Below are 16,812 nucleotides of genomic sequence, written 5' to 3' on the forward strand. Positions count from 1 at the left end.
AAATGGACCACTCCGTGGGTCCTAATGTTATTTCTTACAATGCAGGGTTTCCAACAACAGATCAGATCCATGTGGAGTCATAGCAGTTGATTCTCAATGACTTTCATGTTTCTATATAAGAATAATTAAAACCCCGATGACTGGTTTCCTCCCTTCAGGATTTTCCAGGTGTGCTGTGTGGAATTTTTCTGGCCACTTTTTCTAAAATTTTCTACTTTCTTTTTGGTAGCACTGAGATGGAGATTTATAATTAATGTAATTTTGCCATCAGTCAGCGAGGGAAAGATAATTGTTACTATAGAAAAAGTGGTAGAATTACTACTTATTCAGTCATGGACTTCTGGCTTTGGTGGTGTTAATTTTTTTTTTTTTTTGGTGGGATCCTCTCCAGTGGCCGGGGATGGAACTGGCGCTGCAGAGGCTGCGGGCAGCCTCGTAACCTAGCGTTCAACTGCTGCGCCACCAGGGGAGGCCCCGGTGGTGTTATTATTTTATGCAATTTCAAAAGTAACAATGATTCCTCGAAGGAAATTATCAAGAAGATAGCAGGCATCCTCAGCCTCAGGCTGCCCGAAAGAGGTGGTCTGCATCACCGTCCGCTGTGGTTGCTTTTTCGTTGGTGAGTGCCTAGTGCATCTGTCTCCCCTCGTTTCATCAGCTCTTGGAAAATTCTGATACTCTGGTCAGGAGGTGGAGCTGACTATGGTTTCTGGGTTGACTGGGTAACGTGATGGCCCAGTTGGGCATGGATTCTTCACTTCCAAAAGGAAATAACTTTTGAAAAGGTCATATACCTGCTCTGTGTTTGGTGACATCTTTCTGTGGCACCAAGATTCTCAGATCTTTAGTCTTGTTCTGTTGGTAACCGAGAAGACATTAGCTACCATTAGAGCGTCTGCAGTGTAACAGCCTCTGAGAAGTACTGTGCAAACACTGGGTGACTTGCAACATCTTCCAGTGTCAACATTATTATCCCCGTTTACAGACGAGTACACTGAGGCTGAGAGAGGCTTGTGATTTGTCATGGTAACTAGCAGCATTGAGTGCTGGATGCTCATCTGTATGACTGAGAACATACATTCTCTCCTCTGCATCAGACGCTGCAACCCTAAAGTAAAAATAACCAACTTGTCTTCGTCCTTGAAACTTGGAAATGAACCCTGAGTTTGCGCCATATTTAACAGCGATGTCATTTTTTCTTTTTTGATTTATTCATTTCTGTCTCTCTTTGGTGGAAGGTTGTGGTAGAGGATGCCTTTCATGTATTCAGCTCATCTTGAGAGAATACATTACTTGAAATTTCTATAATTTTTTGTCATTTAGTATTAGCTTTAACTTTAGTAGAAGGCAGTATTTAAATGCTTGGACTCTAGAGTAAATCTTGATTCACATTCCAACTCCAACACTTACTGACTCTGTGTCATTAATTTAATCTTTCTGTGCCTCCTCTGTTCAATGAGCCATGAAATCAATTTAATAGTCATTTTTCAAAGCCTTTTTGTGAAGATGAAATGAAATAATCCATGTAAAGCAGGGCTATAGACAGGGATATTGAAAGCACTAAATATTAAGTGCCATACCACCGTGATCATCACTGTCCTATGACGGTTATGAGTATCACTGAATGTTGCTGCATTAGAATTACAGTAGATATAGCTAGGAGAATGACAAACCCAGCAGCCAAAAGCTTGGAGAAGAAAATACCTTAGAAGTTTCTGAATTATTTTGGATATTTTTCTTTGAAAGTGTTTTGTATAATTCATGAATATAAAAATAACTAAGAAAATCAGACAGAGCAATTTCAATGGAGTTAACATTTGTGGAGCAGTAATGTAATTCTCATTATTGTCCTAAATTTGTATATAAAAAAGTGAGTCTATACAGAAATCTGTCATCACAGCCTAAAGTGTTTCCTGCGGTTCCTTTATATATTTAAAATTAGAGTAAATGACAGGCACAACACACCAGGAGACCAAGATCCTTTGGACTCTCATGTGGAGGTCACGTTCCTCTCTGCTGGAGTCCCACTAAACCGTTCAGCTATTGTTAAATGCCTCCTTGTTGGTCTGTTTACTCATATCTTTGATACTGAGTGAACCAGACTCTTTGTCTTGTTAGCAGATTTCTACTTGCTGCCCAGGAGGTATTGTGATCAGTGAACACTACTCTGGGATAAACTTTTACCATGTTCAAGAGCCACTGTGAACTATGTGGTCTAGGCTCCTGGTTTTGAGCTAAATATGCATCCATTCTCTCTGAGCAGGGGGATCAAAGGGAGGGTAAGTACTTTCACCTTGTCTGTGTGTTCTAAGTTCCTTGAAAATTGACCTGGACTGAACCTTGACTCATCAGTGGTCTCAATTGTACCTCCTGGGAGGGGAGCGGGGGAGGGCGGATATTTCTAATAGGGGAGGGTTGTCCATGTGTGGGGGCAAGGGGTGTCAGAACCTCTCTGTACCTCCCACTCAATTGTGGGAGTAAAGCAAATACTGCTTTTAAAAAAAAAAGTCTTTATGAAAACACTGACCTAGAAATTAAGTTGAAATGATAGTATTTGAGAGGAAACTGATTTTAAAAGAATGATTAGCAGGTCTGTGTAACCCTTTATTTAACCTGCTTGTATAATACGTGTGACACCATATTATGTGCCTTCAAGTCACTGTGGGGGAATATGAAAATAGCTTGTGAAGAAAAGTTATTGTACAAATTATGATCTGGAAGGAAATCTTATGAAAAGAATGACTTTTCTCTCGGAATAGATTGGGAAATTAAATTGCAAAATAAATGTGACGTAAAATCATAGCTGTAAATCTAATGAGCAAATGCTCTGCATGCGAGCAGTCCACTAGATTTTTCAGGTTTAAAAGCTAAACCATTTCAGTGTTTTCAAAAGTTCTGTCCAGTTGGAGCTGTGATTCTTAAAATTCCAACATAAGCTAGAAGGCAGTTTTATGCCTAATCGTGTGTTAATAATTGCTTAGGAACTGTTCTCTACAAATTAATCAGAGAGCATTGAAAGCTTTCAGTTTTTTTCTGGCTATGGAAAAATATTTTTACTGGCTACTAAGTGCAGGGTCTTGTGCTGGGAGGGGGCGAGATGCCACCTGAAGATAAACTGGCCCCTACCTTCAAGCAGCACCCAGTCTAACCAGAGTCTCAGGCTGGGTATGGTCAGTGAAAACAGTTTTGTTTTTAAAAATAGCATTCAAATACTTGGATATTTCATTTAAAAGAATGAATGGTTATATGTGTAATTATATAATTTCAGGGGTATGCTTTTGGTTTTAAAAATCATGAGTTTGAAGATAATTCTTAAGATAGTGGATTTATGTTTTATTTTTGAATAGACAATAATAGTTAAGTTCTAAAAATATATATAATATATTATATAATATACATAAATATAAGGCTAGACTGTTTCTATAAGAGCTTTTAGTTTCTTCATTTTCATTATGGAGCTTTATGTTATTGAAGTACCATTATTTTATATCCTTGCTATACTTGTCTTGTATATATAGCAAGTTTGTTATGCTTGTTTTGACACTACAGGATTCCCTCTCCCCACCCCACTTACTGTGTAGTCACTGTAACCTCCCACCAGTGAAGCCCCATAGTCCTCCACCATAGCCCATTGTGTTCCCCTACACCCTGTTTTCACCCCTTTCCCTCCTCCTCCTCCTCTTCCTCCTCTGAAAGCCAAAGATCTATGGTCAGTTTTGAAGGGTTGGTTTTAAAGTGGGTCTTTGTCTGACACTTCAGTTTTTCTATTTTCCACATATAAGTGACACCATCTGGATATGAGAGATTTTATTTTTTAAAGTCAGTTTATATTTGTAATAATGTGTATCAGCTAGTAGTTTTATAAATCATGCTTTCACTTTTCAGTAAAATATATATTTGTGATAATAAAAATATTAATTTTACTTAATATTTCTTAGTAAATGTTTTTATAATTCTCTGTGCCTTGGCAAATTAACAAAATAAGAGGTTTGGATTTTTCGCTCAGTTGAATATGTGCTATATTAAACCATGCTTGAAACCAATGAACCTGTAATTTTCTCCAATAGTATAAATTGTTCTGTAAAATAAAATGAAGGAATCAATATTGTATTTTTTGTGAGATTCTGTGGTAAATATTTTACAGATTCTGGCCTGATTTGTTTGTTCTCTAACCATTCTCATCAACAAAATTCTGGCAACATTTTAAGTAGCCTCAGGTATCTATAGAGACAAAAATTATTTTTAAGCACACTTTATCCTAAATTGATGTTTATGTGGCTAGGTTTAGAAATTAAGGGATTTAGTTTCCTTCTCCAGGCTAAGTTCTTAGAATTAATCCTTTATTTTTTGCTTATACAGTTGCTAAGATCAAGTTTCTTTCCATGTTTTGCTTTTCTGACCAAGAGGAGGAGGGAAGTGATGTATGTGTGTTTTATTGCTCAGCAACCTTGCTGGCATGAAAATAGGGGAGAGTTCTTAAAGAGAAGTCCAGACCAAGATATTTCATTAGAAAAATCAAGTAAAAGCAGGGTTACAGAATTCACTCAGCCTTACTTGGTCTTTTGTATGATAACATCTCTCTCTAGAATATGAGCATAATAGGACTAATTCTTTGTTTTGTTTCTATCACCCTATTGTTTGCACCTGGAACAGTATAGGTGCCAAATATTTATTTGTTGGTTAATTGAACCAATGGGTGAGTGAATGAATGAATGACATGTTTCACTGGCAGTTTCTGGTCTTCTACTTCATTACATTTACTTTTCTGAAACTTTTAGTACAAAAATTGTAGTTTCTAAATGGTTTCATTTCTTGATTTTTGAAAGTCATATCATGGAAACAACTTTTACTGTAGGAAATTATCTCAAATTATAAAGTTGTTTGCTGTGGGCAAGCTGGAGGCATTTTACATCTGTAATATAGTTATGCCTATATATATCTTTATTGCTAGTAATTCTTTTAAAAAAATCAACTCACACATTTAAAAAACACCTTTTTTTAACAGTTTTTTACCCTCATAGAATTTACATTTATTGAAGTTTTGCTAAGATGTGTTTGTGCAGCATATGAAACAAGGTTTGTGTTCCTCTTAGGTAGTTTGGAGCTATTAATGAGTAGATGTATATAATTTAGCTTAAGGTGGATTAAGTAGTTATAAATTTTGAAATGCATTTATTTTTCTGAAAATGCTTTTCCTTGAAGCATTATGAGAAAGGAAATAACTTATATGCAAGTCAGAATTCTCTATTCCAATAATAAACCCGAATTTTTAACAGTAGTTCTTCTAGAACAGCAGTCTAGAGGACCAATTTTTGGTCTTGGGAACTCTTTACAATCTTAAAAATTATTGAAGACTTCAGAGTTTTTGTTTATGTGGGTTATATCTATCAATAGTTGTTATGTCAGAAATTTTTAAAACTTATTTATTTAAAAGTAACTGTAGACCCTCTATCAACCTAAATATCATTTTTTATTTTAAAAAATTTTCCAAAACAAATTTTAGTGAGAAGAATGGTGTTATATGTACATTCCTGTATACTCTGATCCCTGACATAGTAGAAAACAGCTGGATTCTCACATCTGCCCAGGGCCAGGTAATACTTAAATTGTCTTCGGACACTGTGGCTGTTAGATTAGTAATTCTTGCCAAGAATTCCTGTCCAGGTTTATATTTGATCCCCAGATATCTCTTCTTATTTCTTCTGCTTCCTCACAAATTGAAGAAACAGGAGCAACTCATAAATCTTCCTAATTATTCTCTTTATAATAAATAATTTGAAAAATGCATTCAGGTAGGATTTGAGAAATCTATGGCCAGACCCCTTGTTTTCAGGGTAATAGAATGTACCAAAAGGTTGAAAATTTAAGAGAAAATTAAAAATCACTTAGAATCCCCATCACCTTTATATAGGTACTATTAACATTCTGGAAAATATTTTTATTTTACATATATATATACACATATTTATATATATATATAAAAAGCATCATATTCTGTGTACTTTCTGTAGTCTGATTTTTCAGTTGACAGACAACATGTCAATAAATGTAGGTCCATATTATCATTTTGAGTCACTGTGTGGTGTTTTTTTCTAAGTCCATACTATTCTTACATAAAGTATACTTTACCACAATGAACAGTGCTTTGATAAAAATAGCTGTTCTGTTCTTATACCTTTGCATACTAATTTAATTATTTTCTTAAAGACTTAGCTGTGGAATTGCTGGGTCACTGAGACATGTACTTTTTCTTTGCCCAACAGCTTTCAATACAATTGCAAAATTCCTCTTTAGAAAGATCATACTCAATTTATACTCCCTTTCCTGCAGCCCTGAAGTATTCTTGAATTAGACTGGTAAAAAAAAAAAAATTATGATTTTTGGTTTTCATTTTTTTGAATACTTCTGAGGTTGAACTTGAGCATTTTTTCCTATATTCTACATGAATTGCCTATTCACTTACATTCCCCGTTTTTCTGTTGGAATGCTATCTTACTGATTATGAATTTTTTATCTCTTTGTAAAAGACATCTACTATTTAATATACTTGATAAATATGGCTTCTTCTCTGTACATTTTTATATGAACTCTAGAGGCCAAATGGTATTGAGGCTCTGGACTTTCCTGATATAGACCTTTCTCTTTGTCCATTACTGTTGAAGAGATGAGGAAATATTTCTATGTAAGGTTCACTGCCTGAGTCATAGATGTACTATTCTCATAAAGTTGTAAAAGTGTTCAGACTTTCTTTCTTTTTTAAAAAAAAAATTGTGTCTTAACATTTTCCAAGAGCTGTTCTCTGACTCTCTAAGGCTGAAACCAACACCACAGCACACATTCACAGCAAATCCAAAAGAGGGAAAACAAAACCTGTATTGACAATTTTCAGACAATTGCTTCTCCTGACATAGCTTCTCATCAGCTGTGTGTCATTTTTTCACAGAACTCACTGTTCTTACTATGATCTCTGGGTTCTCACTCCTATGCCCAGCCACATGAGAAATGGGTTGTTTAATTCTAGGCTCAATTTTCTTGTATTTTCAGAGTATCCACATACTGGAGAGGACTGCTTCCTCTGGCACCGAGCCCTCTGTGAGTCGGCAATTGCTTGAACCTGAGCCGGTGCCCTTGGCCAAGGTCAGTGATGAAAGGTGGTGCTTTCTTAGGTGGCACAAAGTCTGTTCTGGGGCAGGCTGAATTGTAAAGAACTCCTACACCTGACTCCCCTAAGCAGCTGTGCCGCCCACATGTCTTCTCGCCTACAGTGGTTGGAGGGGGTTTGTTTCTGTGCCTTGTGTAAGAAGGGAATAGATGAAAGCATATTTTTCTGGGATTTGCAGGGTTACATACAAGGATCCAGAATTCTCTTTATTTTAAAGAAAAACCATAGTGATTCCTTGTTGGAAAGTTGAAAAAGTATTTCTATGCCAAGGTCATAGAAAAAAGTCACTAGTTTCAGCAATAACAATGATGATGGTGATGATGATATCAATTACCGTTATTGCCCACAGACTGCATACCAGACATTATGCTAAGTGCTTAAATACATTTTTCCATTTACTATAGCTCCATGCAATGTAACTAGTCCTTTTGTTTCACAAATATGGAGACAAAGAATTAAAAACTTGCCCAGAGTAAAAACAAAACAAAACAAAACAGCTAAGTGGTTAAAAAAGAAAAGAATGTATCATAGAGCAATGTGTACAGAGACAGGCTAAACTGGAGCTGAGGGTGCATTGGGTAAGGAGGTGATGAGCAGTGTTTGAAAAAAAATTCCTGTAGGTCTACCTTATGAGAAGAACATGAGTGTTAGCTAGGTGGAGGGAGGAACTGGGAGTGGCCAAGCAGCAACTCCCCATAGACGGAGCTGTGAGCCTGAGCAGTTCCCATTGTTCCCAGCAGCCCGGGCCTGGGGTCCTCAGGCCCATGCAGGGATCTGGTGAGGGCACCAACACCTCCACTTCCCATTCTCCTTCAAGTTGTTGCCCACTTGGGTCTTGATGTAGGACTAATATTCTTCTTGTGTTTTAAATTAGTAGATACTACATCTCTTGAGGCCCCATGAAGTCAGGGGGCCAGATACCAAGGCATCTCACCTTCTCTCAACCCTTTGAGAGATGATGAACTTCTAGGGTGCTGGTTGGTGGCGGAAGAACACTGTTTGACATACACATTGTCCTGTGTCAGGATTTGTTCAAGTTCTTTATTTGGAGCTTTTGCCTCCCAAAGCATTTCCATTCACATACCATCCCCAACCTCTTCCCAAGCATATATGCACATATAGTATGCCCTTGAGAAAGGAAATGTCTCAAATGAATGGACTTGGTTTGTTATTAGCTACTGTTATTAGATCAAAAATATTTTAAAACTTCTATCATGGCAAATGTGCTTGTGTATCTGACTCAAGTCAAATCTGACTTTGTCTGTACTATAAGTAAACCTACAAAAAATTGGAGACTGTTTTAAATAGGAAATTAATATCAATTGAAGTTATAAAAAAGCTTCAATAGTCAGAAAATAATTACAGCTTTCTTAAGATAAACCTACTCTACTAAGCATAGGGATGGATTGTGTTAAGTAATGAGATGGGTTGTGTCATTTCTTACACATCTTATTTGTAAAATTATCATCACCATTTATAATTGAAGTAGGAAGAAGATTGTTTGCTCTCTTTTATCCTTTGCCTCTTTGTCAATTTGACAACTTATTTAACTGTAAAACCTATATTAAGATTCTTTCTAGTTTCTTTTGAGTTTCATAATATTGCATCAGAGCAAATGGAATTATTTGTTCAGAGCTACCACATCTATGTTTAAAAAAAAAGTTATCATCTTTTTACTTTTTCCATATTATCCCTCCCTACTGCCACCCTAGCAGTTAAACTCCCAAGGAAGAAAAAGCTACTGTCATAGAAAGCAGTAGCCATAGTTCTGCAAGGGCAAGTTTTTATTACATTTTGAGTTTAATTAGAAACAAATTCAAAATGTACTTACTATTAAATGTTTCCATTTTCACAGGCTATCCAGAATATTACACACACACACACACACACACACACACACACACACACACGAGAGAGAGAGAGAGAGAGAGAGAGAGAGAGAGAGAGAGAGAGAGAGAGAGAGAGAGAGAGAGAGAGAATCAAAGACAGCATTAGCCTTCAAATAGATAAGATCTAGCAAAAAATAAAAATAAAAATGCTATTTTTCTAGAGATGCTATAAATGGATAGGATACTTAAAAATAGAAATGTTGCTGGAAATAGGCCTGGATTCTGCTGCCTCTCACTACCCAAAACCAATAAACAGACAGGAATTGAATCTATAAGCATTTCTATTTTTCAGGTCACTGGCCATTGATCTGAGGGAACAGGGGGCACAGCACCCTAAAGAAACTGTTCTGCCATTGCCTATTGAGCTGGCCCTTTTATTTTTTATTTTCTTTATTTTTTTAATTTTATATATTTTTACATCATTTTTCATTTTTCACCTTAGTTATATTCCCCATACGATTCCCACGCCCCTTATTTTGACCCTATTCCCTCCTTTTCTCCTCCCCCCACCCCCCTCCATAGTGTGTCTCTGGTTTATAGTTGCTTGTTGATTTTGATTTTTACTTTATTATAATTAGTCTTTTTCCTGGTCCCTTATTTAGGTTTTCTAAATTCCTGCTATGAGTGAGACCATCCGGCATTTTTCTTTTTCTTTCTGGTTTATTTCGCTGAGCATGATCCCTTCCAGCTCCATCCATGTTGCTGCAAATGGCATGAATTTATCTTTTTTGAATGCTGAGTAATATTCCATGGTGTATATGTACCACATCGTCTTGATCCAGTCATCTATTTTTGGGCATTTGGGTTGTTTCCATAGCTTACCTATTGTAGATAGTGCTGCTATAAACATAGGGGTGCAGGTGCCCTTTTGAATTAATGATTCTGTGTCCTTTGGTAAATACCTAGGAGTGGAATTGCTGGATCATATGGCATGAGCTAGCCTTTTTATAATGAGTTAAACAAAAACAGTCAGAAGCAAACAGCCCATCAGAACAGCCTGTCACAGTTGATGTTGCTGATATTGTCATGTTCAGCCCCCAGAACTTGTTCACAGCCTCCTGGTTATCTTGATCCTGGTGCATCTGCAGGGGTTACTGTCCAGCATTCCTTTGGGCATCAGCATCACGGAGCAGGAATCTCAGTTCAAAACAAGAGTTTTAATTAAAGAAAACAGATCATTAGTCATAAAGCTCGTGCGTACAGCCTGTGCTATGTGTGTCCTTCCCACTCTCCCGAGCCCCCATCAGAAACATTATTCAATAGAGCTCATATCTCTCTAGGAACAAAGAGAGTTCTAATGAATATATTTACACATATATATACAGAGGTTTTTTTTTTTTAAGATTTATTTATTTATGCATACAAGAGCTGGAGTACAGGCCAGAGTTGTGGGGGATGAGAGGATTCACCAGAGACAGAATGGGGAGCAGAACAGGCAGACTGACTGAAACACACTGCTGAGGGGAGCAGCGGGCGAGGCAGCAGAGGTCTGCTGCACCATGTGGGTTGCTCCCTGGCTGGCCAAGGATCAAATTCGTGAACTTGTGCTGCAGAGGCTGCGAATTGCTTCATAGTGTGGTGCTTAAACCCTTGCGCCGCCAGGGAGGCCGCAGAGTTATTATTTTAAATGTCTTGATTATACTAAGCCTTTAAAAAGAAGTGCGTAGAAATTCATTATTTTTATGGACTAGAAATGCATCTTTTTTTTTTTTTTTTATTTATAGGTTTGCATTTTCCCAGGTATTTCCATACAAGTTTATGCTTGTAATGCATGTGAATGGTGGGTCAGTGACAAATTTCTTTTTTTTTTTTAATATTAAATTTTATTTTTATATTCCCCCATACAATTGCAAACGCCCCATTCTGACCCCAATCCTTCCCCTCCCGCCCCCCACCCCCCAAAAAGTATCTCTGGTTCATAGTTTTTTGTTGATTTTGATTTTCACTTTCTTATATTCATTTTCCTGGTCCCTTATTTAAGTTTTCTAGATTCCTGCTATGAGTGAGACCATCCGGTATTTTTCTTTTTCTTTTTGGCTTATTTCGCTGAGCATGATCCCTTCCAGCGCCATCCATGTTGCTGCAAATTGCATGTGTTTATCTTTTTTGAATGCTGAGTAATATTCCATGGTATATATGTACCACATCTTCTTGATCCAGTCATCTATTTTTGGGCATTTGGGTTGTTTCCAAAGCTTAGCTATTGTAAACAGTGCTGCTATAAACATAGGGGTGCAGGTGCTCTTTGGAATTGATGTTTCTGTGTCCTTTGGGTAAATACCTAGGAGTGGAATTGCTGGATCATATGGAAGCTCTATGTTTAGTAGGTCCAGAAATCTCCACACAGCTCTCCATAGTGGTTGGACCAGAAATGCATCATTTTTATAGAAATTTTTACCTGTTTTTCTGGTGGGAGTAGAAAACCAGTTATTGGACCCTTTTTAAGAACGTACAGCTTTTTCCTGTTATTCTAATGTTATTCATAAGCTACCCTCACTCGTTGGATTGCAGCTCAGTATTTAAGAATAGAGATGCCAGGGCATGCACTTTGTACTCTGGGTGACACTGTCACCTGCACTTACGTTGTCCAAAAATCTTGCTTTACTGCCTGAAGTTATCTTACCAGGAACATTTTTTAAAAACACTTATCTAATTAACATTTTGAGCAAATCAATCCATTTCTGACAATAATATCTTCAAGTAGGAAATCACTTAGTAGGGTTTTTTTTTATGTAATGGGAAATTTACAGACCCTTTGAAGGGTTCTTATTGTTGCCAAAGGAAGACCAGCAGGTGTGTTTCTGTAATGTATGTAATTCATTCACTAAGGCCCCCTCAGAGATAACAGAGAAGACGAAGAAATGATGCCAGTCTCAGGTGGCTTTTCCATTGATGGGGGTCATTTGGGCCAGGAACTGCAGGACCGAGATGCTTACTTCACAAACTTTTCAGAAGCAAGAGCATCTCTTGCCTTAAAAAATGTTTAAATGAAGCAGTGTTCAGTCATATCTCTTAGAGGCATAATTTTCTATGAAAATCCCACCCAGTGTCTTTATGTTTGGACTTAACAATAGATTTGACTGGCCATGGTGAAAGCAGCTTCTGGATGAAAGGAGAAAGAAAGAGTAAAGACAATTAGTTGATAAGTATTCAGCCCTCTCTCTTCCTGTCCCCATGGCCGACATTAGTAACTGATTCAAGCACCTCTGCTGCTGGGTCTTGTCAGAACCTCACATTCTTTGAGCGGGTCCTGGGAAGCCAGTGCCTGACCAGTTGGGCTCAGCAAATTCATCTGCCCTGAGCTGGAACCCGTTTGGTCATCCTGTTGAAGCCTTTGTTCTGTGGTAGGAGGATGATTTCTGAGAGGATATGTCTTTCTAGAACATAACTTCCCAGGTTAGTTTGAGGGGGGATATTCTGCCAAGGGGTCTGCCTTGATCTGTGGAGCTCCAAAGCTGAGGCAGCAGCAGAAGCTCCACAAAGAGGTGCTGCTTTGCTAGGCTGGGGACAGGACTGAAGCAGTTGTACATGGGATATAACCTGCTTGTTTCAGCCTCCACTGCTTAACTGTGCCACATACCTGCAATCTGTGAGTATTTACCAGGCCAGCAGTTTCTTTGAGCTACGTGGATCCCTAGAAATCTCCAAATCCAGGGGATTTAAAACCCAGGATGTTGCTAAAGTCTAGTTAGCCACCAGTGCCCCAAGCCCACGGGGGCAGACTGAACTCAGGCTTCCTTGTTCACGTCATACCCAGTGGTGCCAGATCTTATAAGAATTTTGAAAATTTAGAAAGTTTTACTTTTAAAGTCTGAAATCTTCTGATTTTGAAATATTGACTACTCATTAAAAAAAAATTAAACAACCTAAACACTTGGTAGAAGAGGAATCTGTGACTTAGCCCATTTTTAACAGAAGAGGGTGATAGTGTAGACTATAAAATCATAGATTTTATAAAATACCTAGTTTCTTGCCTTGCAGTCAAAAATATGTGTCTTCAAAAGCCTGGACTTCTTGGTGTGTGTTTGCCAAGAAGGACTGGGCATTTCATGCATTCTTTGAAATCAGCAGCCTCAACTGAGAGGAAGCAGGTGCCCACAGCACTTCAGTGCTAACAGGTTACAAGCCACATAAATGACTGTAGCCTTTCCATTTCTACACAGAAAGCCAAGGCCATGCACTAATTGAGCATTTATCATCAAAACAATATTATTTTCAAACTTTAAAGTGCCTGTGTGTCCAGAAATCAACTGTCTGGAAAAATGCATTTTAAATTCTGAGTCCAGGCAATCGAAATTCCATTCTACCCAAACTCCATCTCCAATGAGTCTCTGATGGGCCCACATTCCCCCAGATCTACCTGAAAATCATTTTAACTTCAATTATAAGTGTCTGTTAGAATTTGCTCCAGAATGTTATTCATACTTCTGGTGGGTTGAGTGTTGTTTCAAAAGCAACTTCTACTTAAGAATCTGCTTTAAGTGTGTCATCAAGCACTAAGAAACATGTGATTTGTTTTTCTTCTTTTCTCTCAGGAAGCTGACAGCTGGGAAATTATAGAAGGGCTGAAAATAGGCCAAACCAATGTCCAGAGACCAGACAAACATGAAGGCTTTATGCTGAAGAAAAGAAAATGGCCTTTAAAAGGCTGGCACAAGGTAACAGTTTCATCGCATTCGAGTTCAAATCATCTTCATAAATAGAGAAAATCTTATTTGATGTCATTAGATAGGAAACCAGTAATATGGTTGTATGTGTAAAACTAATTTTCAAGGCTTTATTTTAACAATACAGGCTGCAAACTATTATACCTATTAAATGAAAACATCTGCAAGATCTTTATGCAAAGAAATACTTCACATGCTATTAAAATCCAGTTTGTTGTATGTATTGTTATTGACACTACTTTTTTCCCTTAAATAGCATGAATATATTCTTAACTATCCTAAATATGAGATGTTTTTAAATGAATGCATGTATTTCACTGGGTGGATTTATATACGCCACCATCATTCATCAATTCTTATTTTATTGCTGGATATGTAGGGTGTGTAAATTTTTTACTATTATAATATTGTGATAAACATTCTTACATATGAAATTGTATTTAATTCCTTGGGGGTAAATTCCTAGAATTTGTTACCAGTGCAAACTAAAGATGGAAATTGCTGGTCTTGGTTTGTTTACTGCCTGTAAAGTATATGGCTTATTCCTTTCTACCCTACCCCACATCCTTGTTCCACCTTCCAGTTCTAATTTTGGAGAAAATATTTTGAACTACATTGTTGCAGTTACCTGAGTAGCAAGAATCCTGTGGTGCTAAGGAGGAGAAAGTTGTCCTCCACTTTCTGTATAAATCCCTTGATCCATTACCAGCATCTTCTCTGAAATCACTGGAAGAGCAGGTTCATATACTGGCCAGATCTGCTAATGGGTTTCATCTCAGGGCAAATGGCTTTGTTGGCTCATATGGCCATGTGGTGCCTCCCCATTGGCCCAAAGTAGGGAGGTTATGCATTATAATATTCTTTTTTTTTAATTTCTTTTTTTTTAAAGATTTATTTATTTTTTTATACAAGCACTGGGTACAGTCAGAAGCGTGGGAGGGTGAGAGAATTCACCAGAGCCAGAGCGGAGAGCAGACTGACGAAATACAGACAGGCAGACTGACAGACTGGCAGACTGACGAAATACACTGCTGAGGGGAGCAGCAGGCGGCAGGAGAGGTCTGCATGCCATGTGGGACCCTCGCCAGCGGCCGGGGATCAAACCGGCGCTGCAGAGGCTTTGGGCAGCTTTGCAGCCCAGTGTTCAACCCCTGCGCCGCCAGGGGATGCCCCATTGTAATATTCTTGATGATATGTATATTTTACACTTTAGTGGAAAGACTTAAGAATTAATAGATGGAAATGTTACCCTATTTTCCTCTCAGGGTGGAAAAAAACAACAATGAGGTCAAAGAGGATTCTGACTAATAGTACCTCTTGCTCATCAGAAACCATATCAGTCTCCACTGTATCCGTGTTATCCCAATTCCAGGAATCAATCTCTTCCTTGTTTTTCCTTGAATTTTCGCCAACTGATCAGACTCCTTTCTAGAATCAGGTTTTGCCTTCGTTCTTACCCTGACATTTTGCACTTCCTTGAATCAATGGCTTTTCTAATCTCTGATCATCCTATAGGTTACTCCCATTAAATCCTTTGACAGCTAGAAATGGAAAAATGGAACAAAGAGGTCAAAAAAGCTTTTCAAAGATGAATCACTAACTTTTGCACTCTCAGTCCATGTTTCAGCAGAACTGGCTGTGGCTCAGTAGCAGCTCTTTCTGTCCCATATGCCTATGAACATTTTGCTACATAAATAGAAGACTCTCCTTTGCATTGCCTTCCCTCCTGGTCTCTAAACCATCATTTATTCAACCATCAGCCTATTTGATTGCCCAAATTATGAGTAATTGAGTAATAAATGTTTTTCAACTGTAGAGATTCTTTCTTTGGTGCTTGCTTGTTTTACCCTCTAACCTGTAACAAAAGAGTTAGCTTTTGTAACAAAGCCATCTGTGAGCTCTGTGCCATGTTGCTGGGCCTGACTACCTGCCATCTCAGCAGCAAAGAGTTCCTGGGTCACATGAAAACTTACTGCAACACCACTTTACAGCAACAGAATGACTTCCTCTCTGCATCTGTGGGCTTTGGAGGAGGGCGCTTTGAAGGAGGTCTGAGAACTCTTTGTTTTCTTGTAAATTGACATGGAAAGTGGTCCTGAGTGTTTGTGGAGTAAAAATGGCTAGATTGGTTTAAACCAAACTAGGATCACCTCAGAGAAGACGAAATTTGCCCATAATTTCTCCAGTATTACTTTAATCTCTCTTTTTTACTTATTAATTAGCATCTTTTACTAGTAGTAAAATGCAAGCATTTTTCCTAAGTGGAGATGTAAGCATATTACTAAGGCAACTTCTTAATCTTTCCAAATAATTCATTATTCATAGACTGGCTTCTGTTAATAGATATGAGCATTTTCAGGAATTTTCTGTGGTATCCAGGGTAATGCAGGAGTATACCTTAGAGTAAAAAAAAGTCCGTATAGACAAGCCTCTCAGAAGTGCGGTGACCTAACCCAGGATATCCTTATTTCTTAGTTTCAAAAACATCCCAGTGTGGTTCATTCAGAAATGTCAGACCCTGAGATCCCTCTCCCTACCCTATCCTTAACCCCCTATTGAGAAAAAACATGGTGAAAAGACTCCATCCCCCTTGGATTGTGTATAGAAGAACCCTAGGGGATTAGTATGAAACTTAAACTCTAATGTCCATACTATCTAGTGTGACTGATGGTGGCAGGGTGCACTGAATTCAAATACATTAAAATGATCAAATGTTGATTAATAAAAGTCAAGCAATAAAGGCCCACATTTGTGACTCTTTTATATAACTTAAATACTGACAATAACTGGGAGTTGTTTTGTTCTTGCAGCGTTTTTTTGTCCTGGATAATGGAATGTTAAAGTATTCAAAGGCACCACTTGATGTAAGTAACACACAGGACATGTCTCAGAGGTTGATTTGAATTCTGCTTGAAGTGAGTAGAGTAAACCCCACAATTATGTAAGCCTTGTGCCATAGTTACCAGCCTTGCACATGTCTATGTTTGTAGGATTTAATAAACTACCAAACTTCCCTGTTCCATGAAAAGTTTGTTTTATGCTTATGCTCAAGATAGAATAAAATTGCAAACTGGTACATGAAGATTTAATTTAA

At 37.8% G+C, this 16,812-nt stretch overlaps 1 protein-coding gene across 10 annotated transcripts in view; it reads left to right on the plus strand.

The window, feature by feature from the left end:
- The window catches only part of OSBPL6 (oxysterol binding protein like 6), a 192,927-nt gene that overhangs the window by 117,774 nt on the left and 58,341 nt on the right, over positions 1-16,812 (plus strand). For 9 of the 10 annotated variants that reach the window (XM_037523617.2, XM_037523618.2, XM_054699881.1 and 6 more), the window contains 3 exons: positions 7,045-7,137; positions 13,587-13,709; positions 16,529-16,582. In XM_037523617.2, coding sequence (XP_037379514.1) covers positions 7,045-7,137; positions 13,587-13,709; positions 16,529-16,582 — 270 coding nt within the window. The remainder of the gene's footprint in view (positions 1-7,044; positions 7,138-13,586; positions 13,710-16,528; positions 16,583-16,812) is intronic. The other variant, XM_054699884.1, reaches the window with a different exon arrangement.

Source organism: Talpa occidentalis, unplaced genomic scaffold (genome assembly GCF_014898055.3).
Source record: "Talpa occidentalis isolate TD23 unplaced genomic scaffold, MPIMG_talOcc4v2.1 talOcc4.3, whole genome shotgun sequence".
Classification (NCBI taxonomy): Eukaryota; Metazoa; Chordata; class Mammalia; order Eulipotyphla; family Talpidae; genus Talpa; species Talpa occidentalis.